The 26,658-nt window shown below is 36.8% G+C and overlaps 2 protein-coding genes across 3 annotated transcripts in view; one reads left to right on the top strand and one right to left on the bottom strand.

The window, feature by feature from the left end:
• The window catches only part of Cenpp (centromere protein P), a 188,150-nt gene that overhangs the window by 30,670 nt on the left and 130,822 nt on the right, over window positions 1-26,658 (top strand). Inside the window, exon 5 of the mRNA XM_075969728.1 lies at window positions 1,588-1,684. Coding sequence (XP_075825843.1) covers window positions 1,588-1,684 — 97 coding nt within the window. The remainder of the gene's footprint in view (window positions 1-1,587; window positions 1,685-26,658) is intronic.
• Window positions 5,679-25,492, bottom strand: Ogn (osteoglycin). Of its 2 annotated transcripts, none has more exons than XM_075969716.1 (7): window positions 25,285-25,492; window positions 24,076-24,293; window positions 22,002-22,095; window positions 15,169-15,327; window positions 13,470-13,672; window positions 9,369-9,464; window positions 5,679-7,517 (listed from the first exon to the last, which is right to left on the bottom strand). In XM_075969716.1, exons 2-7 carry the CDS (start codon window positions 24,247-24,249, stop codon window positions 7,347-7,349), a joined length of 897 nt encoding a protein of 298 aa, XP_075825831.1. In that variant the 5' UTR covers window positions 24,250-24,293; window positions 25,285-25,492; the 3' UTR covers window positions 5,679-7,346. The 2 variants fall into 2 exon arrangements, with proteins under 2 accessions (XP_075825831.1, XP_075825832.1); XM_075969717.1 differs by lacking the exon at window positions 25,285-25,492 and adding an exon at window positions 24,505-24,596.

The following is a 26,658-nucleotide window of genomic DNA, read 5'->3' as shown; positions in this document are numbered from 1 at the left end:
CTATAAATATTATAACTGTCCTTTTCCTGCTTGCCTGGATCCTGAAAAGGACAAATGACAAATGAAGCCTAAAAGCTCACTAGCCATTTATATCCAATGGAAACCCCTTCAGCTGGGATAAGTAGAAGTCTAAAGACTTTCTGTCTGTTTTGTTTTGTTTTGTTGAGACAGGATTTCTCTTATGTAACAGTCCTAGCTGTCCTGGAACTAGTTCTGTAAACCAGGCTGACTTTGAGCTTACAGATCCACCTGCCTCTGCCTCAAGGGCGCTGTGATTAAAAGCATGCACCATCACTGCCCACAAAGTTCCTGTCTTTTATCTGCACCTCTGTGATCAGAGCAGTATCATCCATCAGAGCAGACAGATGCCAAAAATAGGAGTACAGAGTCCCTTTTTCTCCACTCAGACTTCCCCAGAGAGCTGCAGTTGTACCAAGTGCTGAACTTGACTGAAATGAACCATAATTTGCTGACTGAGCCTTACAGTAGATGTTGGAAGCCTTACATAGATGCCAGATTTTCACAAGAACTCTATCAGACAGAGTTTACCAGTGGAATTGTCCTCGTGGGAAGATGAAATTTTTCGGTCATCATCTGAAAATCATCACACTGAAGAATTTCATTTTTCCCCTCCTTGTCGTGTTTTTATTAATTTCTTGGGAATTTCATATAATACACTCTGATCATACATGCTTCCCATTCCTTCCAGTTCCCTCTCACCCTTGTGTCCCCACCACTACCACCAAAAGTCCAATTTATGTTGGCCATGTACTCACTGGAGCCTGGTCAAACTCCCAGTGACCATCCCTTTAAAGAGAATTGTGTCCTCCCTGTAGTCATTTTAGCTCAAATGGAAAGGGATCTTGGCAGTTGGTAGTTTTTCTTTACAGATAATGCTAACTTGCCTAGTTCCCAGTGTATTTTGGAGAGGCTAACTTTAATTCTGGCCAGTGCACTGGACCTTCTCTGTTCCCTTAGCAGAGAAGTGTGTTTCAGGGATAAGGTAGTTGATGCTGATGTTCCACTGTTTTTAGGGATCACGAATAAAGCTTACAAAGAAGTAAATGACTAAAATCATAAACATATGATAATTGATAATGGGAATACTACCAAGAGCTATTCCAAGAGCTATGGGAATATAAATGCCTACAGTATGCCACACATGGAGTCTTGCTAGTCCAGAGCTCCTACCCTCTAATGTGTGATTGGCCTTTCTGCTATTCAGCCCCAGCCTTCTGTGCCTAGGGTTCTCACTCAGGAACTTGTATGGGATAGAAACTTTGTTCCAGAAAGCACATTATTTTGCATTCATCAAATAAGATTTCCTGGAGAATGTGGCCTTTGAGTGGTTGGAAAGTTGGATAGATTCAAACAGTTGAGGACGTTCCAGGCTAATATAGTAGTTGGTAGCAATTAGCATTAGCTGTCACAGAACACACACTTACACAAGTGTAGGGATCAACATATAGAAGGGCATCAAGGGTATTTTTATTGTTAGTGTAACACGTTAATAAAAAATAAGAAATAAGTGTTAAGTGAGCCTATCATTTCATTCTAGTTATTAATCATAGCATCTTTCTCTTACAGAGCAGAAGAAAAAAGAGATTTGCTCATGTTTTTCCGAAGTCTACATTTTTTTGTGGAGTGGTATGAATATCGTAAGAACACATTTAAGCATTTTAAGGTAAAGTCTGAAGATTTTAAATTTAAATATATGTAGAAAATGAAGCTGGTGTTAATTTTGTTGATACATTCGTAGTTTGCTTTCTTTTTCTGTTCTTTTTTTGAGACAGGGTCTGACTATGTAGACTATAATATCCAGGGTCTGGATATTATGGAACTATGTAGACCAGACTGGCTTCAAACTCACAGACATCTGCCTGGCTCTGCCTCTCTAGTGCTGGGATTAATAGTATGCACTACATACGTGCTTTAAATTTCAAAGAATGGAGAATATTGTCACTGGTTTAATAAATTAGCAGTTATTTGTAATAAATGAGTGAGAAGTTTCTATATAAATCAATGGATAATTGATATTATGAAATTTTATTGTTTTGACTATTCACTATGGTTAATTTATTGAGAATTTTATTTTTGAAAATTCAGCCTTTCAGGAGTACATAAAAAACAAAAAGAAATGCTAGTAAAGAATATATAGTGCCTGCTGTGGTGGTGCATGCATTTGAGCCCCACACTCATAAGGCAGGAGCAGGGAGGTCAGGATGAGTTTGAGGCCAGCTTGGTCTACATAGTGAGTTCCAGGCCAGCAAGTCTATGTACACTCTGCCTCAAACAACCTATTATATATTGTCACAAAGCAATATAATTGTAATTTCTATGTCAGACTACTTTAAGCTGCTGTATTATTGCACATCTTGAGTATAAATATTGACGCTTGATTTTTATGAAGTAATTGTTTGCTTGTTCTGAAGGCGTAAGTCACAAACAATGCCACACCAGTTTGGAATTATGATTAATAGGGTGGTATTTATTTAAAGGGGAAAAACTTACAGATCACCATCCCAGACAACAGCCCTCTGCGCAACCAGGAAGGGAGTCTAGTCGCTGGCCATAAGTGAAGAGAGAGAGGAGAGGGAAGTGGCTGCTTTTTTAAAGGGAGAGAGACCACGCCGCCCCAATGGGCTGGTATCTCAGCGGCTATAGGCTGGAGGAGTGGAAGGACCTCCCGCAACATTGTTCATTTTGATTTTACACAGCTCTTTATTTCTTGTTTAATTTTTTTTTTAAAAAAAAATCTTTTCTATTTTACATACCAAGCCAGTTCCCCCTCCCTCCTCTCCTCTCACTGCCCCCACCTTTTCCCCACCCCAACCCCCATCCACTCCTCAGAGAGGGTAAGGCCTCCCATGGGGAGTCAACAGAGTCTGTCACATCACGATGAGGCAGAGCCAAAGCCCTCCCCAGTGTATCAAGGCTGAACAAGGTATCCGGCTCCAATTTGCATAAGGCCAAATTCGGCCCTCTGAATGTGGGTGATAGTTATGTGGCTTGGGCAGTTTGTGGGGCCACTGGCAGTGGGATCAAGATTTATCTCTAGTACATAAGTAATGGTTTTAAGTCTGACGGAAATACTTAAAGACTGCTTTTCAAAAAATTGTTTAGGGACATAATCAAAAGTTGGTTGTGTTATAATCCCTCAGGTCCTACTTATTTCCATAGCATTGTTATTAACAGCTGTCAGCCACACAAAAACCTGAGTGAATCAGTGTAAATAATATTTCAAGGTTCTAGTCCTTCAAAAGCCTAACCTATGGCTGTTATTTTAAAGATTAGTACTAATATGCCTGTATTTGGGTTCAGTTCTTTTCTTATTATTAAATGCATTCTCTTTGGTTGACTTAATAAAATTTGTCAGGTATAAGGCTTTCTCCAGAATGAAACATGGGCAGTTCCCATACTGCAGTCCTTCAAGTAATTCTCATGATTTTGTTATATTTTCTTGTATGTGTTCGTGTATTTATTTCTGGGCTCTCTAATTTCTTATATCATACACACATACTCTTTGAGTTATTGTGTTTTTATAATAAGTCTTTAAGTTAGAAGATGAGTCTACTCTCTTGCTTCTTTTTCAAGATTTTTTTGTTTGTTTATATGGGGTTTTAAATAATCCATATAAATTTTAGAGTAGATTATTTTTATGCTTCTGTAAAAAAAATCATTGATACTTTCATAGGGATTTCATTGAATCTCGAGATTGTTTTATTGTCTTAATAATATAACATTTCCAGATCCACGAACAGAGGTGTCTATTCTTTTATGTATGTTTTCTTAGTGTTCTATTGCTGTGAATAGACACCACAACCAGTTTATAGAAGGAAACATTCAATTGGGGGCTTGCTTACATTTCAGAGGGCAAGTCCATTATCATGGTAGAAAGAATGGTAACAGGCAAGCAGTCATGGTACTGGAGTAGTTGTGAGCTCACATCTGGTGCAGGCCTTGAGAGAGACAATTAGCCTGGCATGGGCTTTTGAAACCTCAAAGGTCACCCCCAGTGACAACACTCCTCCAGCAAGACCATACCTCCTAATTCTTCTTAAAACAGTTACAGCCGGGCGATGGTGGCGCACGCCTTTAATCTCATCACTCGGGAGGCAGAGGCAGGCGGATCTCTGTGAGTTCGAGACTAGCCTGGTCTACAGAGCTAGTTCCAGGACAGGCTCCAAATCCACAGAGAAACCCTGTCTTGAAAAACCAAAAAAAAAAAAAAAAAGCAGTTTCACTAAGCATCTAATATATGTCAATGGGAATTATTTTTATTTAAACCACCACATATGTCTTTTGCTTTTATGTATTTTTATATATTTGTAAGGTGTAAATACTTTTTAAAATATCTCATTTTCATCTTATGTGAATGTGTTTGTTTGTTTTTCAGGTTTTTTTGTTTGTTTGTTTTTGGTTTTTCAAGACAGGATTTCTCTGTAGCTTTGGAGCCTGTCCTGGAACTAGCTCTTGTAGACCAGGCTGGCCTCAAACTCACAGAGATCCGCCTGCCTCTGCCTCCCCATTGCTGGGATTAAAGGTGTGTGCCACCACCGCCCAGTGTGTATGTGAATTTTTGGCTGCACATTTGTATGTATGCCACATGCGTGCATTGCCAGTTGAGTCCAGAAGGAGGTGGGTATTGGTGTCCCTGACACTGGGGTTGTCAGTGCTGAAACTAAATTTGAGTCCTATGCAAGAGCAGTAGGTTCTCTTAACCTCTGAACCACATCACCAGTTTGTAGCTGGGTTTTCCTGTCTCACAGCTGCTCTCAAACACACTGAAGTTTATATTAATTATAAATACTTGGCTGAGAGCTCAGGCTTATGACTAACTAGCTCTTACAACTTAAATTAATACATTTCTATTAATCTATTTATTTCCACATGAGTTGCTCCCCTATGTCTCTTAGTAACTCCTGACTCTGCCCTTTCTTCCCATCATTCTCCTAGTTTGGTTGTGCTGCCCATTCCTGCTTGGCTACTGGCCAATCAGCTTTTTATTAAACCAATTCAAGTGACAAATCTTCATAGTGTACAAAAAAAGTTATTCCACAGCACTAATCCTGTTATGATTTTTTTTATTTTAAGACTATTTCTTTAGTTATAATTGTCAAGAATGAAATATCTGTATTATAGAGTAGAGTAGAATCAAGAATAATTTTACTTGTGTTGTTTTCCTTGGTCCATTCTGGATTTTATTTTATTTTTCCGTACAAAGGTGTGTAACAAAGATATAAGCTACCTATATTCAAGTAGTCTCACTCAAAATCCAAGTTATTTAAGTAAATTCCATAATTTATAATTTTTAGCAATATTCTTTCTCCCGAAAATTTCATTCAAACCATTAGTTTTAACTTTGAAAAAAATTATAATTATTTTATGGTATTTTCTCATTAAATTCTATTACAAAAATAATATAGAAGTCTGGGAATAGAGTTCAATGGTGTTGTCCAAAATGTATAAGGCACTGTGTTCAGACCCCAGAACAATACACACCCCTAAAATACCAAACTGTGTTTGTATGCATGTGTATATGAGTATATTTTTCTTCTGAAAGTCAGAAAATTAAAGGATGTTCCTGTATATCGCCCATTGTCTCAGCCTTGTCACTCTATTTCCATTGATTTATTCTATATTATACTAGTTTGTTTTTTCCCATATAAGCAGTACCCTTCTATTTCGATAGATTTTACAATGTTTATTGCATATTTAATTCAAATGTACTACTAGGTACCATACAAGTGTAAAAGGTAGAACTGTATTTCAGTAATCCTAGTGAGTGTTTAGTCACAGAGAAACTGAGGCATGCACACAAAATGACACAATGGGATAAATTTACTATAACTAACATCAAAATGAATGAACTAGTAAACATTATTAGAGTAATCAGTATGGCCTTATAGGTCACAAGTGCTTTAATGAAAAGTTTTGTCTGGGGTCAGCTGTAACATGAGAGAGAAAGGGGTCAGTCTGCATTGGGGCAAAACACCAAATGCTTGAGTATTCTAGGAAAAGCATGCAGATTCTAATGTGTACCCAATAATGGAAATAATAGTGGTACTTTTTTTTGTTTTGTTTTGGTTTTCAAGACAGGGTTTCTCTGTGGCTTTGGAGCCTGTCCTGGAACTAGCTCTGTAGACCAGGCTGGTCTCGAACTCACAGAGATCCGCCTGCCTCTGCCTCCCTAGTGCTGGGATTAAAGGCGTGCGCCACCATCGCCCGGCCTAATAGTAGTACTTTTGTATATAAAAGATAGTTATTTCTAAAACACTGTTAATTTTATGTTCAACTCCAAAGTAATATATAGACTAATATTTGTGAGTGTGCTATATGCACCTTCCTCTGAGGGTTAATTTAGGAACTTTAATCTGCATTGTTCAGTCATCACTGTTAGACAGAAGGTTGGGTTTCTCTGTTCCATGTATCTGGAAATCATGGCCATTGAGAAGTGGTGCTCATGGGCGGATTGTGAGTGTGCAGTTTGAGTGAACGTATGTATAGCTGAAGCTCTACGTACAGCACAAAACAATAGACTTCATTTAAATTTCTTATATTTGAACAAATTTATTGATGAAATCCTTCCTATACTGTGAAAAGTTTATACTCATTTAATGTTTTAGAATCTTTAGAGTGAAGGGCTCTTATTACTCTCCGAGAAAATGAGTAGAATTTTGATTCTTTTTCTTAGAATTTTTTTTAAGTAATTGACTAAAGACTATGTGTGACCACAAAGCATAAAACTGAACTTTTCTAAATTGGTTCTATACCAAAGAGTAAAATTTTACTTTACTGGAAAGTTTTGCCTAGATGTGGCTACCCTTTTTCTTAGACTAAATGAGAAATACAATAAAATAGCTGCCGTAACAGAAAAGGTTTCTGCTTCATGGAGAATGCTGATGAATCATAAAGTCAATGGACGGTCACTTGGAACATTTGGCTTTTCACAGTTTCTTGGAACGTCGCCTTAAATGCTTTTGAAATACAATAAATGTTAAGAAAGACAAACAGTTCAGCGTTTCTTGGCATTCTCTACTTCATTAGTCTTGGGAATGGTGGATCTCATGTGAGTGTTTATATAAAAGGACACTGTTTAGATGTAGTGTAGTGTAAACTACAAGGGGTTTTAATGTTGTTTAGTTTCATATCATTTTGTTTTGAACTAAGATTCAGTCTGGATTATTTTTATAGTAACATGTAAGAAAAAAACATGTAAGAATTTTGGACATCATTGATTAAACATAAAATTCTACAATAGATAAAATGAGAATAGTAAGCTAATGTTTATGTTCCTTTAAGACATTAGGTGCACTACTTTAGATTATACACTGCATTGATGGTTTTTAAAAGTATGATCCTATAGGTAATCTTTTTAAGCAAATGAAACTGTTTGGATGCTTTCCCAGAGCAATTGGATTGCCCTCCAGGCGAATCTCTTCAATTCGGTCCCGGATGTAACGAGTGTCATTAGCCTTGCAGAATGTATCATCTGTAATTGAAGATATGCTGTTAAACTGAAAAATAAAAGAAAAAATACTCAGAAATCTAAAATCAACCTTTTGTATATTATACAGTAGGATTACACAGGATATTTTGCCTAAAATGGAATCTTCTTTTAGAGATAATATTTAACAAATATTAGTCCACTGTGATGACACTCTCTTTTGCAACCTAAACATATTTTTAAGTGTACCATATTGCTTTGGATTAAAGTCTACTCATTATTTTTCCAAATTGCTTCTGTCCGGTCCTGTTTGGAATATAAATAGAAACATGCAAGCTAAAGAAACTATCCTATTCCAATGTGTTAACTCAAAGGGATACAGTGTGTTTGAATATTCCTTAAAGAGGTGAAAAGAAGTTGAGATTCTTGTGATGCTGAGATATCAACCTCTGCTCCTTTTCATTTTTTTTCACTTTTGCAATGCCCACTTGATGCTGTCCTGTAAAATGAGATAAAATGTCTCCAAAAGTACATGTCTGCCACTAGTTGGAAAAAGAAACATAAATCAGAAATTGGAGTTCACTACTCTTTTGGAGAAAGAAACGTAAATCAGTGGTCTTCAAATCTGTGTTTGGAGTAACTAGGAGATACATAACACCTGTGTCAGTTGCTGGCCGATTGCCCGGGTTGTTTCGCCTCCATTATTCTGTGCTTCTGTCCCTTCCTTCTGCCTCCACCACACTACAGAAAGCTCGAGAGTAATCCTGGGTCCCAGAAGATTTTGGCATAAAGAAATTGAACTTAGAATTTCTTGGATGATAGAAGTGTCTTTCAGGACTTGGAATTATAATAATGAGGTAATTCATAGTGACCACTCTAGAAAACTGCAATATAGGGATAAGACAAAACAACACATGCTTCATACTGTACCTGCAAAGGGAACAGTGTTATCAGACTGAATCGTGGACTTACGGGGTCTCCATAGACTCAGAGGTATCAGAATTGAATTTTAGAATACTCAGCTGGTGATGGTGAATTGGTTAGTATTTAGAAAACACTGCACATTATGTGTCACAGGTGTTTCAGCAAAGATACCTCTTGAATTTGGCCTGTTAGAACAGACAACACTATTTCTACTACTGTGGTTGTGGTTCCTTTGTATGTTCCAGTTCTGCTTGGTTATTTAGTGTGCCTGTTGTTTTCTTCATTGTCCTCATTGTGGTCACCATCAAGGGAATCCCCTCTTCTGGGGATGTCAAAGCAAACAAACCTACAAAACACCACATAGGCATCCCATCTTATGTGACCTGTCATGCTCAATGGTTTTGCCTTTAACATGTACCTCAGATCCAAGAGTTTCAGTTATATAGACAGTAAATGCCTAATGCTCACCCCTTCTCACCCCAGTCAGGCAGCCTGAGGAATAAGGAGCAGAATATTGCCATAAATAAAAGTTAAAAATGCGAATGCTTGGTGATAGAATGCTTGTCTGCTTTAGGTAAGGCCTTGTAGTAAGTCCTCAACTTTACTTAGACTGGGAGGTGCTGAAAGGTGTATTCTGCTTAAACAGACTTTATACTTCCTAGACTGATCAATCTACTTAGTGTACTCTGGATTGGACCTGCAGTTCTTTTTTTTTTTTTAAATGAGAGTTATTTGTTTATAATGTATACAGTATGCCTGTATGTCTGCCTGCAGGCCAGAAGAGGGCACCAGTTCTCATTTCGAATGATTGTGAGCCACCATATTGTTTCTGAGCCAGCCATCTCTCCAGCCCTGGACTTGAAATTCTTATATAGACATTAAGTGGTCACACTGTTTTGGTGTTATAACCATAACTGACATATAAATAAGTTTCTTAAGTAATAAACATGGCCCCATAGTTAAATAAAGCTAGTTATTGTACAAAGAACAGTTGTACCTGAAGGTGAATTACACGGAGACTTTCTGGTAAGTTAGGAGGCACAGATTCCAGATCATTATGGTCCAAATAGAGGAAAGAGAGCTTATTCAGTTTCTATTAAAAGAAAAAAAAGTTCAATGTCACTGAGGTCTATGCATTCTTCACATTATTCAAATAATATATACTTTAAAAACAGTATTGATGTAGTATGTTTCAATAGTATCAGCTTCGGAGTGGTACTTTGTTATTTTGATTGTTATTGGGTTTTGGCCTCATGAGTAGGGTTTTTGGTTTTTAAGACATTATATCTAATAGCACTCTATTGAATATTCCACATTTTTCTGACATTTATCTCATCCTGGAATACTCAGCCCTTAATATTTGTCTAGAGGGCAGCTGTGTGTTGACTGATAGTTGAATCCTTCAAGTTTTTTGCAACTCCTGAACTTTCCATAGAAGTTTTACATATTCCTAGAAAAATGGCTACTCCTAAGAGATGGTACTTAACAAGGTGCCGTTTCCCAAAGCATTTTGCCAAACATGCAATTTAACATGACATATGTTTTCCTGTGAGGGGTTTGTGTTGGAATATTCTTTATAATCAGTAACTCATTACTATGTATGATTGCATGCTATGATTTCAGAATGTAATTTTTCTGTGACGTTACTCCTAATTTTTATATGCATCCTGTGCTACCATGTCATATTTTATGATGGGGGGTTACCATGTATCTTAAACTACCCTGAAGCTTACCATCCTCCCTCTTCAGCTTTTCAGATATTAAGATTACATCTACTATGCCCCGCCTGCTTCTTCTTTCCTATGCTATTATTTCAATCTTTTATCTTTTTTTAATCTTCAAAATTTTATGTATATATGTGCTTGTGTACATAAACCATAGTGCACATATTCGAAGTTAGAGGACAACGCACAGCATTTGATTTTCTGCTTCCTGTTTGATCTGGGGATTGAACTCAGATTGTCAAACTTGACAGCAAGCACCTTACCTACTGAGCCATCTCCCCACCCCTTAATTCTTTCATAAACATTTTCCCTTTACATCATATGGACATCAACTGTCTTTCCGGGACTACTTTTATTTGAATTATAGTAACTTGATCTGTACTTAGGGTTATTGCAACCCTAAGGTATTAAATAAAGTAGACAAATTTATCATTTTCATGCCAATTTGCACAATATTCTTTTTTAAAATCCAGAATATTTAAATCTACCTTTCTTTGTTTACTCTTTCCTTCCTTCCATCCTTCTTTCTTTTTCTGAGATGGGCATGGTTGTCCTACCTTTCCCAGGCTGGCCTTCACCTATTAGTGAAGCAATCTTCTTGCCTTACCTTTCCAAGTAGCTTGGACCACAAGGAATTGCTCTATGTCCTGCTCTAAACATTCTGTCACTGCTAGTTATTCAAAGTCTCCCCTACTTAAATTCATTTCTTTAAATTACAAAATTAAATTTAAAAATGGCGCATGTGTTTTGTGCACATGTGCATCTGCTTGCAGAGGTCAGAAGATAACTCTTGGGAGTCATTTCTCCCCTCCAGCTTGTTGAGGCAGGCTCTTCTTGTGTTTGATGCTGCACCACAGGCTAGGTGGCCCATGAATGTCTATTAATTTTCTTATCTCTTCTTCCCAACTCACTTTAAGAGTTAAAAGATTGGAGATGTGTGATGTGGAACTTGGGTGTTCAGGCTTTGCAGGCTAGTGCCTTTACATGCTGAAGCATTTACCTAGCGCATGAGGTATATTTATATTTTGTTTTTAGAAAGTGTGTCTGCTCTGGTTTTATGTTGTTTGTATTTTGAGACATGGCCTTACAGTGTAGACCAGGTTGGCCTTAAACTGAAAGTCCTCCTACTTTTAGCCTCTCATGTGTTGGAACTACAGGTATGTGTACCACTATGTCCATCTTCAAGTCTGCTTTGTAAAGTCAGTAAAGAACCCTTAGTTTCTGAATCCCTTATTTAAAAAACAAAACCACCAACATTGCTTATGATATCAACAGCAAATCAATCTTTTGGATATTTTTAATAGTATAAAAATCAGCCTTTTCTCCAAATATCTTTGTATTTACATTTACAAACATTGTTCCTGAATCCAGTTCTAATCAACAGAAAAGTGTGAAGCCTTCAGAATACCAAAAATGCTACTACCCGGCCTGACCCCCAAAGGTTACATTGATTCAGCCTTCTTTTCGAGATTTTCTGGTTGAGCAGTATTATCTTACACCACAAAGGGTATAGATGAGTGTGCAAAAGACACTTCCCTGCCCCTGTTAAGGGTTTGCTTCTTTAGATCATCTTGTCATGTTCTGAAAATACCTTAACCATACGTATTATACAGTTTTATGTAGCTATCAGTTATAAATTTTTAATGAAAAATACCATAAGGACAAAAACAGAAACAAAACTAACAAACCCTATAATGTTGAATGGTTACCTTAAATATAAGGAAAAAGGAAATATTTTTTATTTGTTTTGTTTTTTAAGACAGGGTTTCTCTGTGAAACAGGCCGAACTGGAACTCGCTGTGTAGACCATGATGTCCTCAAACTCACAAGAGACCAGCCTGCCTCTGTTTCCCGAGTGCTGGGATTAAAGGCCTGTGCCACCACCGGCTAGCTAGGAAATAATTTTTTAAACAGGCAGTTGTGGATAAATGTCAAACTTGTATAATTACATAAACTAGCGTAAATGAAAATTTCATTAGTTTAGGTTTTTCTATTAGGAATTCTCTTGTGACATTGCCTAAACTGGTCTTCAACTTTAGATCCTCCTGCCTGAGGCTCCTGGGTGGTTGCAATTTCATGTGTGTGAGATCGTGTCTCTTTTGTTGCTGTGCTTGTTGTTGTTTTTATTTTTTTTTTTTTTTTTTTTTTTTTTTTTTTTTTTTTGGTTTTTCGAGACAGGGTTTCTCTGTGGTTTTGGAGCCTGTCCTGGAACTAGCTCTTGTAGACCAGGCTGGTCTCGAACTCACAGAGATCCGCCTGCCTCTGCCTCCCAAGTGCTGGGATTAAAGGCGTGCGCCACCACCGCCCGGCAGTTGTTGTTTTTATTTTTGAGACAGTGTCTCACTAGATAGCCTGGCTGACTGGAACTTGCTGTGTAGACCATGCTAGCCTTAAAGGCATAGATCTTCTTTCCTCCATCATGCTCCACCATACCTCACATCTTGCCTTTTGAATAAAGTTGTCTTCTTCCAGCAGTAGCTTGAGCATCTCGTGTTTTTGCCTGAGGTTACCTTCTCTGCCCTGCCTAGGGCTGAGAGTGATTATATCATAGTTATGGAAGTTCTGGACTGGGGTGATAACTTTTTTCAATTTTCATGAGCATTTCCATTCTTTTGGAATTATTGATTTATTCTTTGAGGAACACTGCTATATTATCTACCAAAGTTAAATATAAAAGATACCAGTTGTTCCTGGTTAATAGGAAGAATACAACTTTTTGAAACAATGAGATAATAGTGTTTACTTTTAAATATAAAAATGTTCCTTTGTATTGACAGAAGACACCCATTTGTATGTCTTTGTATGATATATGTATGGTATACATGTTTTGCTTATTTGATCATGTTTGGTGCTGGGGTGAACTTAGGTCCTCAAGCATGCTAAGCATTCTTTCTACCACGAATTATGCTGCCAGCCCCTTTGCAACACATAAACACACATTAACCCAATGTTCTTTTGTGGAATGTTTGTCTTTTTGTTTCAAGTTCTGAAATATTGATCTGGGTAAATGCCAGCTATAGCTCTCTTCACTTCTTATCTTGTTGAATAGAAATATACCTCAAAAGTAGTAGAGGAGCAGAATGGGAGGAAAACAAGCACCAATTAAAAAATATTATCACTGTGGCAATGAGATGCCTCCTCTGTCAGCATTCTTGCTACTAAGTTTGATGACCTGCATTCCATGTGTTGGAACTTGATGACCAGGACCCACAGTGGAAGGAAAAAACAGCTTCCAAAAGTTATCCTTGACCTCTACATGTATACCTGGTATGTGCACACACACAAAATGAATAAATACCCACAATAAATAAATGTAATAAAAACTTAAAATATCATCACTCACATTGTGTTTTGTCATGCCATGGAATACTTACTTTGAATGTGTTTGCTTTAATCCCTTTACTCTTGATTTTGTTGTACTTAGCATTAAATAAAGTAAGCTTCAGAGGAAGAACTGGAAGTCTTACTAGCTGGTTTTCAGCAAGTGTAAGTTCTTCCAACAGAGAAAGTTTTGAAAAAGTACTATCTTCTATGTCTTCTATCAAATTTCCCGTAAAATCAAGTCTTCTTAAGTTAGCTTGACAGAAATAAATAAAAAATAAGATGTTAGAATCTCATTATGTAGACTGGAGGAAAGTTTCTGTTCAAGGCCCAGGATAGTATTTGCAGTTAGTAACTCAGTCAAATTCATCTTGTAGTGTTGGTACTCTAACCTATAGTCTGATACTGTGTAATTCCAGCTGTGCTTTCATGAGGTGCTGGAGATTGAACCTGAGGTATTAATAATATGCTGACCACAATACCTTAGTCCAGTTAAATTTTATTAGAAAGCCAAAAAGCTGATTACTAATGATCCGAGAAAAAGTTAAACATGACTGTTTCAGAACCGTTTCTGTTGAATCATCCAAGGAATGTGGTTGCATTTCATGGGGTATTAGTATTTTAAAAAGTTGTTCTCCAGATTTTTTTAAAAGATTGTTAATTATTATGTACACGTGTTTATCTGTGTGTGGGTAAGTCATGTGTGAGTGCAGGTGCCTATGAAGTATCCAGGCAATGGTATCAAATACCCTGGAGCAGGAGTTGCAGGTAGTTGTAAACTGCCTGATATAGGGTTCTGAGGATCAAACAGAGAGAGCAGCAAATGCTCTTAAACACTGAGCCATTTCTCCAGCTTCCTTTCCAGATATTTTTAAATATGTAGCAAGGTTTAAAAGTTATAAATTAGGTCAGGCAGTGGTGGTTGGTGCATGTCTTTAATCCCAGCACTTGAGAGGCAGAGGCAGACAGATCTTTGAATTCAAGGCCAGTCTGGTCTACAAAGTGAGTTCCAGAACAAGATCCAGAAACCCTCTCTGGGGGGGGGGGGGGAGGGAAAGGAAGGAAGGAAGGAAGGAAGGAAGGAAGGAAGGAAGGAAGGAAGGAAGAGTTATAAGTTGAAGAAAAGGAACTTTTCCCAGGTAATCCTAGCACATGGGAAATGAGATCCCAAGTAGAACAAAACAATAAAAAATAAATAAATACATAAATAAATAAACAATAGAAAAGGAAAATAAAAGCCGCTTGTGTATTTATGGTAAAAGTGGAAAAGTGTCTTGTCAGTTGGAGAAGCTTCCTGGTCATGCTGGTACTACGTTCCGCCTGAGATAGTGTGTATTTTGAAGTATTGGTCTTAAGATGATACCTATGTTAGATGGAATAGCAAAATCAACAGTAAAGAATGATCACATGGGTGGGAGAGATGGCTCAGAGGTTAAGAGCATTGCCTGCTCTTCCAAAGGTCCTGAGTCCAATTCCCAGCAACCACATGGTGGCTCACAACCATCTGTAATGAGGTCTGGTGCCCTCTTCTGGCCTGCAGGCATACACACAGACAGAATATTGTATAATAAATAAATAAATATTTTTTAAAAAAGGAATGATCACAGAAGTCTGTATAAAAAGAAGATTCTTTTAGTAAGAAAAAGATTGGTTTTTTTTGAAGTGTATGTAGTATACGTGAATGCTTCAATAGTGCTGACTTAATATAGCAAGTGAAAAACAGAAATTTGTGCTTTTATATTTTAAACTTACGCATATCTGCAAAATCTTTGGCGGTCAGCTTTTTAATTTTGTTGAATCGTGCATAAAGATAAGCTGATTCCTTTGGCAGTGGTGGCACAGCATCAATGTCAACTTCTTCACAGTAGACAGAGCCACTTAAACAGACACACAACAGGCATGTAGGCATTTCTAAGTTAGGAAACAAAATTGTAAGCATAAGCTCATTTGAAAAAATTCATCATCTGATTGTAAAGTTATTGTTATAATGAATTAATGAATGCTGTGGTTTGGAAAGGTATGTTACAGAATCATTGGTAAATCAGGAAAGATAGTTGTGATAACCAACTGCTCTCTTGTATTGAGCTTAATAATTCATCAGAATTTTACATAGTCCATAGTCAACATATTTACTTATTTTTATTTATTCTTATATTTATTTATTCTTATTGTATGTGTATGTAAATCTATGGGTGCATACATACCACAGTAGGTTTGTGAAGCTCAGAGAACAACCTGCAGGAGACAGTTCTCTCTTTCTACTATGTGGATTAAGCTCACATTGTCAGGCTTACCTATTGAGCCATCTTGCTGGCCCCCTTTTTATTTTCTATATTGCTGTGATTGTCTAATTGCTGACCTCATGGAAGGCTACCTTGCCTCATTTGAATGTTAAAAATAATAGGGCTGGGCGGTGGTGGCGCACTCCTTTAATCCCAGCACTTGGGAGGCGGAGACAGGCGGATCTCTGTGAGTTTGAGGCCAGCCTGGTCTACAAGAGCTAGTTCCAGGACAGGCTCCAAAGCTACAGAGAAACCCTGCCTCAAAAAACAATGAATAAATAAATAAACAAACAAACAAATAAATGGAGTCTACCAGTGCAGAATTTAAGAATTGATTTATCAAGTTTGATGTTTTTCAAGTTTGATGTGTTGAAAACATTTTTCAAATAGATGACAATAGTTAATGACTTTAGAAATCCCAAGTGAGAGGAACAAACCATTAACTTGAAAATCAGTCATTGCTGGAGTTTTATGATCCTACCTTGGAATGTCTCACTTAGAATGTCTTCACTTGGGCTCTTATTTAGATACCCAGAGTGCTTCCTTGGTTGGTCATCCCCTCTCCACTTCTCTTACCTTCAATGCATGAACTTTTAAGATGGCAATCTTAGGAGTCATTACAGTGCTATCCTTTGTTTGTTCTGGAAATTTAAACTTTTTTTTTTTTTTTTGGTTTTTCGAGACAGGGTTTCTCTGTGGTTTTGGAGCCTGTCCTGGAACTAGCTCTTGTAGACCAGGTTGGTCTCGAACTCACAAAGATTCGCCTGCCTCTGCCTCCCAAGTGCTGGGATTAAAGGCGTGCACCACCACCACCCGGCTGAAATTTAAACTTTTTAAAAGAAATCTGAACATTTTGAATTAACTTTTTAAATATTTATTATTTTATATGTATGAATGTTTTACTTGTATGCATGTATGTGCACCACACATGTTTGGTGCCTAAAAAGATCAGAAGGACTTCAAACCCCTCTAGGCACTGCAATTACACATATTTGTAAGCCACCATGTGGGTGCTGGCAATTGAATCTGGGTCCCTTTGGAAGAGAAACTTGTGCTCTTAATCACTGAGTTATCTCTCCAGACCCTAGAGTTAACTTTTAAATATGATATCAGGAATAAGCAAGATTCTTTATTCTGTTGGTGTTTTCAATATTACTTTTGGAAACTTTATTTTTCTTAATTGAATTACCAACACATTGCCAGCAACTACTTGGCCATATAATAAAATCCTGGTATAGTACTCTAATATGTTCTTTTAGTTGTCTTACCATTATTTATTGGGGAGGGGGGGGTGTACCATGGCATGTTTATGGAGGTCAGAGAACACCTAGGAGGAGCCATTTTTTTCCTTCTAGGATAAGTTGCAGGGATAGGACATAGGCTCTCAAGCTTGTTGGGAAGTACTAATCCAGAACATTGATCCTCCATTGATCATTTTATTTTATTTTTATTTTATTTTATTTTTTTGTTTTTTGAGACAGGGTTTCTCTGTAGCTTTGGAGCCTGTCCTGGAACTAGCTCTTATAGACCAGGCTGACCTCGAACTCACAGAAATCTACCTGCCTCTTCCTCCCGGGTGCCAGGATTAAAAGTGTGCTCCATACTGCCCGGCTTGCTGGGTTATTCTAACAGCAGCATTGTGTATCTTGCATCTTCAGGATCTCTTTGTTAACATTTTCCTTTGTGTTTAATTTAGTCTCACCTTTTCCTTCATGTCTAACACCCACCTCCATATACATATGCACATTCACACTATATAGCCTAGGATACAAAATAAGCTGTCCCATCTAGATATGTGTAAGTAGTCTATAGTGTTTACATGATAAATTACCTAATGTATAGTATAAAACGCAATGTAGCCCTGTGTCTGTTTTGCAGTACTTTAAAAAAGATTTTGTGTGTATTATGTTTGCATACACACACATGTGACTACAGAAGTGGAGATCAGATGACAAATTGGGGTGTTGGTTATCTTCCTCCATTACACGGGTCCTGAGAATCAAATTCAGGTTATTAGACTTGGTGTTGGTGCCTTTCCTGCTGAACCATCTCACTAGCCCAATTTTTGTCTTTAAGCAATGCATGACTGCTTCTGATTTGCTTTTCTTTAACTTCAAGGTTTATAATTGAAATACTACATTTAAGATTTAGTTGCATTAGATTTTTGTTTTCTTTACTATGTTATGAATTCACAATATAATTAACTGTTTTAATGTTTATATTTCTATTGTTTTTATAAGTTTGTCTTTACTGACTTTATTTACATGTGGTTTTTTGCTTATATGAAACAATATTCTGAAAATTAAGACTACATAAAAATTATATACTCACAACTAGATCTTTATCGCATCCCAATCTCCCTCACTTCTACTCATGATTTCACTTATTTCCTTGATGTAACTGGCCTTAAATTTCTAAATTTAATCCAGAGCCTCACGCATATTAGGCAAGTGCTCTACCACTTAGCCAAATCTTTAATCCTTCTCAGTTTTTAGAAAATTCCCTCTTCTGTGTTTCTTTTCACATAAATTAACATCTGTATGTAAGCTGTTTAATAAAAAAGTATTTTTATTAAAATTTTCTTTTATAAAATTATATACATATATATACATACATATATTGGGGTTTTTTTTTGGTTTTGTTTCTTTTTTTTTTTTCTTTTGGTTTTTCGAAACAGGGTTTCTCTGTGGCTTTGGAGCCTGTCCTGGAACTAGCTCTGTAGACCAGGGTGGTCTCGAACTCACGGAGATCCGCCTGCCTCTGCCTCCCGAGTGCTGGGATTAAAGGCGTGCGCCACCATCGCCCGGCCATATATTGATTTTTCAAGACAGGGTTTTTCTGTAGCTTTGAAGACTGTCCTGGAACTAGTTTTTGTAGACCAGACTGGCCTCAAACTCAGAGATCCGCCTGCCTTTGCCTCCCAAGTGCTGGGATTAAAGGTGTGTGCCACCACCGCCCGGCTATAAAATGGTATTTTTTTATATGAAGGCGGCATGTTAGAAATAGTCTGTTATGGTTTCCTTTTTTTGCATACTTGTATTCTGGACACTCCATGTTCTTACAGGTCTTCTTCACTTTTTTGTTTGTTCTTTTATTTTGCTTTATTTTATTTTTTTTTTGAGATAGTCTGGCTGGCTTGAAATGCTGTATAATCAAATATGAGCTTGAATTTATGATCCTCTTACTTTTACATTTCATATTTCTGAAATTGCAAGGATTTACTACTGTGAACAGTAGTGGATGCTGGGGATCAAACCCAAGGTTTCCTGAATGTTAAGGTAGCACTTTATTAGCTGAGCTACAGCCCTAGCCTTTCCTTGTTCTTTTTATAACTGCATTGTATTCCTTGGGGGTGGCTGTGCCATCGTTTGTTCATTGTATAGGCTGTTGAGTTATTTGTAGTATTTTGTAATTGCCAATAGTACTTTAGTGTTTTACATTTGTATTTTTTATTTTGGATATGGGTCTTCAGAGTAAAATTTATAAAATGCGTTGAAAAGTAAATATAGGGCTTAGGATGTAGCTCAGTAGCAGTGCTTTCCTTTGCACACGATTGGCCTTGATTTTGATCTCAAGCATTGTTTGCCCCCCCAAAAAAAGTAACAAGTAAATCTATTTTAGTTTGTTAGATACTGTCACATTCCTGTCTAGAAGTGTTGTATCAATTCACATTTCTTCTTGCAGTATATTCAAATATTTGTTATTATACAATCTTGATCATGTTATATGTTGATAATTTGTCTTCAATTTTTAAAATCAGGTTAAGGATGGAATTTCAGTGTAATTTTCATTTTTTTTAAGTATTTATTTATTATGTATACAATATTCTGCAGGCCAGAAGAGGGCACCAAACCTCATTACAGATGGTTGTGAGCCACCATGTGGTTGCTGGGAATTGAACTCAGGACCTTTGGAAGGGCAGGCAATGCTCTTAACCGCTGAGCCAGACCCTCATTTTTATTTTTTAACTAAAAGTGAGATTGAACATCTTTTCGTGTATTTAGTGTCACTTTAAAGTCATTTTGTTAATAGTCTTCCAAATATATTCTTATTAAAAATTAAAAATATTGTTTATTTTTCTGCTTTGTGTATATTTGCATGAACATTGGTTCTTGCTATGATGTAAAAGTTTTTTCTTGGGGCTGGAGAGATGACTCAGTCAGTGGTTAAGAGCACTGACTGCTCTTCCAGAGGACCCGAGTTCAGTGCCCAGGACCCACGTGGCATCTCGCAACTGTCTGTAACTCCAGTTCCAGGGGATCCAAAACCCATGGCAAAACACTAATGTACATAAAATAAAATTGAAAAAAAAAGTTTTTTATTTTCTGTAGTTTTCTGAAGTAATTTTTTAAATGTTTTTTGTTAAAATTTCTGGGTTTTGAGCCATCCCACTCCCAAACTGTCTGCTACTACTTGTAAGACTTCGTCTTGTATGTTTGTTTGTTTGGTTGGTTGGTTGGTTTTTCGAGATAGGGTTTCTCTGCAGTTTAGAGCCTCTCCTAGAACTAGCTCTTGTACACCAGGCTGGCCTCTTTCATAGAGATCCGCCTGCCTCTGCCTCCTGAGTGCTGGGATTAAAGGTATGTGCCACCACCACCCGGCTTGTTTATTTGTTTTTTAAGATTCTTTTCATTTTTTATGTACATTGGGTTTTGCTTGAATGTATGTCTGTGTGGGGGTGCCAGATCCCTTGGAACTGGAGTTACAGGCAGTTGTGAACTGCCATGTGGGTGCTGGGAATTGAACCTGTTTCCTTTCGAAGAACAGCCAGTGCTTTTAACTGCTGAGCCATCACTCCAGTCCCATCTTGTTTGTTTAGATCCTTGGTCATGCTTATGTTTATTTTTCTTTTTATGAAAATGGATCTAATTTATCTCCCTCCAAATGGCTATCTAGTTCTCCTACACTCAATTATTTAAAATTTTCTCCCTCAGTGGCTGAGTGCTTTGAGTACTTTTTCTTGCTTTAATTATATACTAAATGTCTTTGTGTTTCTGTTTGTGTCTACTCTTTGATTCTGTGTCCACAGTCTTTGTTCTTCTGCTAGTATCCCCAACATGTTAAATGTGTTTTGTATGGCACTGTTCAGTGTTTCCACAACTGTATTTATATGTATCTATAAGCATTTTAGAATCCACTTCCCTAGCATTATTGAAAATTTAGTAATTTTAGTGGGGTTGTCTTTTTTTTCTGAATTTAGGGAATAATGATATTTTATGATACTGAGGCATCCTTTCCAAGAAAAGGAGTCTTTTCAATTATTTAAGTCCATTTTTACTAAAATACTTGCCAGACTTTGAGGATGTGTTTTCTGTTTTAGTTCATTTTAACTTTATTTTACAAGACAGGAACTGGTGTGGGTGGATTTTTTTCATGCTTTCATGTGAAACCATGTTATGTTATTTAACAAGAATAAATCAAATATAAGAACTGTACAGTATGGCTTGTAGCTTGTTCTTTTGCAGTAATATTCCTGTTATTTTAATTGAAGCAGACATTGTAGATATTTATATAGAGTCATGTTTCTCTACTTTGCATTTCCTTGCTTGCTGCTTTCTAAAGTGCTATTCATTGAATTTAGGGCCTCGCACAGTATGCCACCACATCCCTGGCTTCCCCAAGTGTCCTGAAGATAATAATTGATTGTATTATATTGGTTGTAAGTCTATTGGTTGTACTTGAAAAATAACCTTTAATTCTTTCTTGAATTGATTTGTTTTTGTGGCAAGGCCTGTTATGTACTCTTTGCTAACCTGAAACTTGCTACATAAACAGACTGACTTAGAACTCATTGAGGTCTGTCTGTTTTGCCTCCAAAATGCTGGTATTAATAAATCCACCATGCCAGGCTTTTGAATTTATTTTTTATGTGAACAAAAATAAACGTTTTCTAAATGGATAGGTTTAGACAAATTGCTGAATGTTCTTGAATGTTTTCTAGTCCACAGTTTTCCCTCACAGTGTACGATGGTAGATAATGAGCACGTCCGATGTAGCCATAATGACTTTACCATTGAAGAGGAAATTTCAGTTTATATGCTTTGAGACAACTTTTGATTACAACAAGGAATAAAATGTCTTTGTATGTATCTTTTAAAAGATGCTTTTCAAAAATAGTAGATGGCCAGCTGGTGTTGGTGCCAGCACTCGGGAGGCAGAGGCAGGCAGATCTCTGAGTTCGAGCCCAGCCTGGTCTACAAGAGCTTGTTTCAGGACAACTAGGTCTATTACATAGAGAAACCCTGTCTTCAGAAAACAAAACAAAAAGATAAAACTACTAGATGATAGATTGTTCATACTTACCATCATTTTCTTTCTTGGTGGGTAATGATGGTACAACCTCATCTTTTTGTAACTGGAGACTTTTTTCATCAGGAATTATCATGGTTTCCTTTTCCTATTGTAAAATTAGAAATTTGTTATCAGGTGTAATAAGACAGGAATCTGCCTGTAAACTGGAAGGATCACAAGCATTCCTCATAGTCATTGGTAAAGGTATTTCATCAAGATTTTGTTTTATATGTGTATGTCTGTATATATAAGTATGTATATATGTATTCATGTTATATGTATGTGACATACATATTAAATAAAGAACAACTTGTAGAAGTTAGTTCTCTCCACTATATGGGCCTAGGGGTTTTATGGCTGCAAGAGACTTTATGTGACAAGCTATCTCAGCCCTCCATTAAGATTTTATACATAATTCCATTTCATTATTCATTAAATTACACTGTCATTACTCTAGGTAGGATGGATATCCACTCCTGAGTAAGAGAATCAGCTTTTTTTGTTTTCATGGACTGAACTCAATATTTGATAAATATTTAATATATTGAATTTCTAGGTGTGAGGTTAGGAGATAGTTCTCTGAATGTGAATGAAAGTTTTTCTTATGTGGAACTATTCTTTATCATTCTTTATATGAACTGATTTCCTCTTCTCGGTGTCAATCCTTCTGAGCAACAGCATAGCTGTAGAACATAAAGTACTGAATAAATTCTTCTGGCATCCTGCCTTGGCCTTAGGATGGATCCTTTTATCCTGCTTCTTTACCTGATCAGGCCATTGCTATAGGCTATTAACACTGTATAACTTGGGATTGTCATCTCATCTCTGTCCTCTTTCCAGAGAATGTGTTTTCTGCTAGTAGACTATAATTTATTATATGGGGTACTATTCCCTCTACCTCCCCGCTTGCTCTATGTTTTCTCTGTGGGCTCCTGACCTTGCCGTTAACCCTCATTTTCCCATCTGTGCACTGCCTAAACATCACTCTACCCCATTGAGTTCTCCACTTCACACAAATATTGGCCCACACATTTATATTGATGGAAAACTGCTTAAAGCTCCATGTAGTTAAGCAGAAAGCTCTAAGGTTCAAGGAATTTTGAAAGTATCTTGCAGTTAGTTGATAGACTCAGATCATTCCAGTAAGACAATAGGTTATAACCTTTTTGGTTTTGTTTGATTTTTAATTTGAAACTGTTGATACAGAAATTTGTCTGTTTTGTCATAACCGTAGGTAGAAATAATACTAGCATCTTAACTCATTCCTTTGGAAAAAAGAAACTGTAGCATTAACATTAGCTCATTGTGAGTTAGGAGGGGAAAGCATTTGGACTGGTTAATCTTAAAATCTTAACTCTCTGATTTGTGGTAAAAAAAGAACTTTTAAAGCAATGAATATTATTAAGTATCTGACTCTAATTTTCCAGTGTATGTGTGCATCACACACAGTGGGCAGCATATAGTTCTATGCTATGTTAACTTCCTTCTCCTCCCAGTATTTCTGTATACCCAGAAAAAAACCACAAGTAATTGCTTTGCTTTGAAGGTTGTATCATTGTGGTATAAAAACCATAACTCAGTGGCATGTCATTACAGATCTTTGGTATAAATCAGTAGAGTCTAAACTTAAATGTGGTTAAAAATAAATCCCCATAATAATTGTAGTTTTTTACTTGTTGGTATTCTATGTAATTGGCATGCATAACCAATAAATATTTTTATGTTTACTTCCTTGGACTGTATTTTTCTGAATTCTGTAAACATAAGCTGATAATTTATCTTTTCTTAATTTATTTTTGAGGCAATATAACATGCAGCTATAGGATATTATGTAGCATTATTTAGCATAAATTGCTGCTATCAGAGTCTTAATGTTTTAAATTTTAATTTTTTATTTCTCTAGCTACTTTTTGTTTACCATTTGGTACTACATGTTAATTGAAGAATCAAGTATATCTGAAAAATACAATTATTTTAAATATTAAAATGCCTTTCTCCTTTCCTTATCAAATATTGAAATTAAGGGAAGATATGCATTTAAATGAGTATCATTTTAGAATATAAATTTAAAGTAGAAATAAAATACCTTAGTATTTTTTCCATGCAGGTGTTTATCTTCATAGTCCTGGCTAAATTTTGTTTCTTCCAAATGATCTGTTCCATACTCATAGTTAATATGTGAGTCGAGTTGAGTTTGTGGTGCTGGCTGTGTCAGAGGCACGAGCAGTAGCAGGAGAAGTGTAGAATGCACAGTCTTCATTTCAGCAAACTCACAGTGACTGGAAGTAACTAGTGACCTGATAGCTGTGGAACAAAAGCTCTTTTTTCCCCCCTGGAAATAAAACTGCAGACTATCGAAGCAATATTTAAAAGCTTGGAGAATATTTTGGCACTGTGTATGCAGTAGGGGATAGAGAACAACTATTTAACCCTTACGGTTCTTAATTAGATACTAACAGTTTTTTATGTGCCAGTGAAGATTCTGAAAAATTCAGAAAGTAGTTTTATTTCTTACCTATCAAGAAATTTAAGAATTATTGCTAGGTTTACTAACAATCGAATGCCTTGAATAGGGGTATTTGTATGCAGTCAAAGTCTTCTTGGAATACCTGCAATATAAATGGTTAACACAAAGATCCATGATCCTGTGTCATGTGGAGTTAAAAATATCATATTTCAACATTGCTGCTTTAAAGGAACTCTTGATCCATATTGAGGTAAAAGAAGCAGTCTGAGGCAAGGATTAAAACTTAAACCTTAAGTTTAACATCATAAAAAGTAGACAGTAACACTTTTAAGTGGTGTATAATAAAAGTTTCTCTAGTTTTGTAAATGTAGCGGGTTATCTTGTTTAATTAGTAATCTTGCCTTTTAAAGCTTAAACTATGAACAGTGCAGCAGCACCACTGCAGACGAGGGTCACATAAACTTTAAGGGAGGAACTTTGGAGAATGTCCTGGAAAGATTCTTTGAGGTTCACCAGTGATCTTTAACTGCTGAGTACACGTTTCAGACAGCTTTTAAGTACACACAGTCGCTGAGAGGTGCTGATGCTGCACTGCAGATGCCAGTCTGTCAGATAGCCAGGGTTTGAAATCTCAAAATAAAATGGGTTTGTAACTTCCAGTTCTTATTTACATCAATGTTAAAGTTATAAAATGATATATGAAAGTATTGCTGAAAATTAATTATTCAAGGAAAATTAAACACTACAAATGACTTTACATTTATTAAGACTTTTAGAATCACACTTTAACACACAGTATTTAAATTAATATGTGAGAAACAAGCCTACCGTAGTCACTGGTTGAAGTCCTGTGTGGTTTTCTTCAATAGGTGTTCATGCCTGTGCATTAGTCCTAAGTGGGAGGGTGAAGGAGCAACGCTGTGGAATGGTTTCCAACTGCTGAATAAAGTTTCAGGGCCCAACAGCTTAAATTCCATGTGGTGGAATCCAACAGCAGATCCCATGTGGTGCATATCTTTGCCAGCATTCCTCCTCTGGGGTGAAATGCAGGGTGTTGTATGAGAGAATGTGCTGAAGATGTTTGAAACTGCGGCACCAGGGCTGGCTGCTGCAGCACACTGGAGTCCCAATCTCTTTTACCTTGTATATTAAGCACTAATCTTTTAGCGAATATTAGTTTATAGAAATGATATATTTTTTAAATCATACTTTTGTTTCTGTGCTTTTCTGGTATATAAAACACTTTTGAAAAATGGACCACCAAACCAGTCTTTGTTGTTAATTCAATGAAAACTAAGGATTTTGTTCTCCTACTATAATTAGCACATTAGAAATTTATATGTAAAGTAAGTCTTAACCCAAATTATTTTTAAGTTTTGTCCTTTAGTTTTTAATTCCTTTATTTTAGTTCATAAGAGTGGGAAAACAACCAGACATAGTGGTCTACACCTTTAATACCAGCGCTTGTGAGGCAGAGGCAGGCAGATGGATATCTGTGAATTCGAGGCTGGCCGGTCTACCCAGTGAGAGCAGTACTCTGTTCTGTACTAAGTTCCACAATCCAAGATAGCCAGAGTTACATAGTGAGACGCTTATTGCAAAACAAAACAAACAAACAAAAAAAGGAGTGTGGAAATAGTTTTTAAAAATAAGTTTGATTTTATAAGTTTGCAATAGCAAAAATTTTTACTGAATGAAACTTTATATTAAATTTAATTTTGAAAAACTAAAGTAGAGGCTGTTGAGTTTAGTGGTCCACACTTTTAATCCCAGCGCTTGGGAGGTAGAGGCAGGAAGATCTCTGTTAGTTTGTTCTATACTGCAAGTTCCAGGCCAACGAGAGCTATATAGTGAAACTGTGTCTTAAAAAAACAGAACTATAAAGTAATAGTGTAGATACGATCCAGGCATCTTTAAAGGGACCAACCTAGGCCCTCTGAATGTGAGTGACAGATGTGTAACTTTGTCTTTTTGTAGGCCCCCTATCAGTGGGACCAGGATTTATCCCTGGTGCATGAACTGGCTTTTTGGAGCCCGTTCCCTATGGTGGAATATTGTACTCAGCCTCCATATAGGGGGGAGAGGATTGGTCCTGCCTCAACTTGATATGCCAGATTTTGTTGACTCCCCATGGGAGGCTTAAGGCTCTCAGAGGAGTGGATAGAGGCAGGAGGAAGTGGGAGGAGGGGGGAAATGTAGTTA

This window comes from Microtus pennsylvanicus, chromosome 4 (genome assembly GCF_037038515.1).
Source record: "Microtus pennsylvanicus isolate mMicPen1 chromosome 4, mMicPen1.hap1, whole genome shotgun sequence".
Taxonomy (NCBI): Eukaryota; Metazoa; Chordata; class Mammalia; order Rodentia; family Cricetidae; genus Microtus; species Microtus pennsylvanicus.
This window is presented reverse-complemented; position numbering and strand designations above follow the sequence as displayed.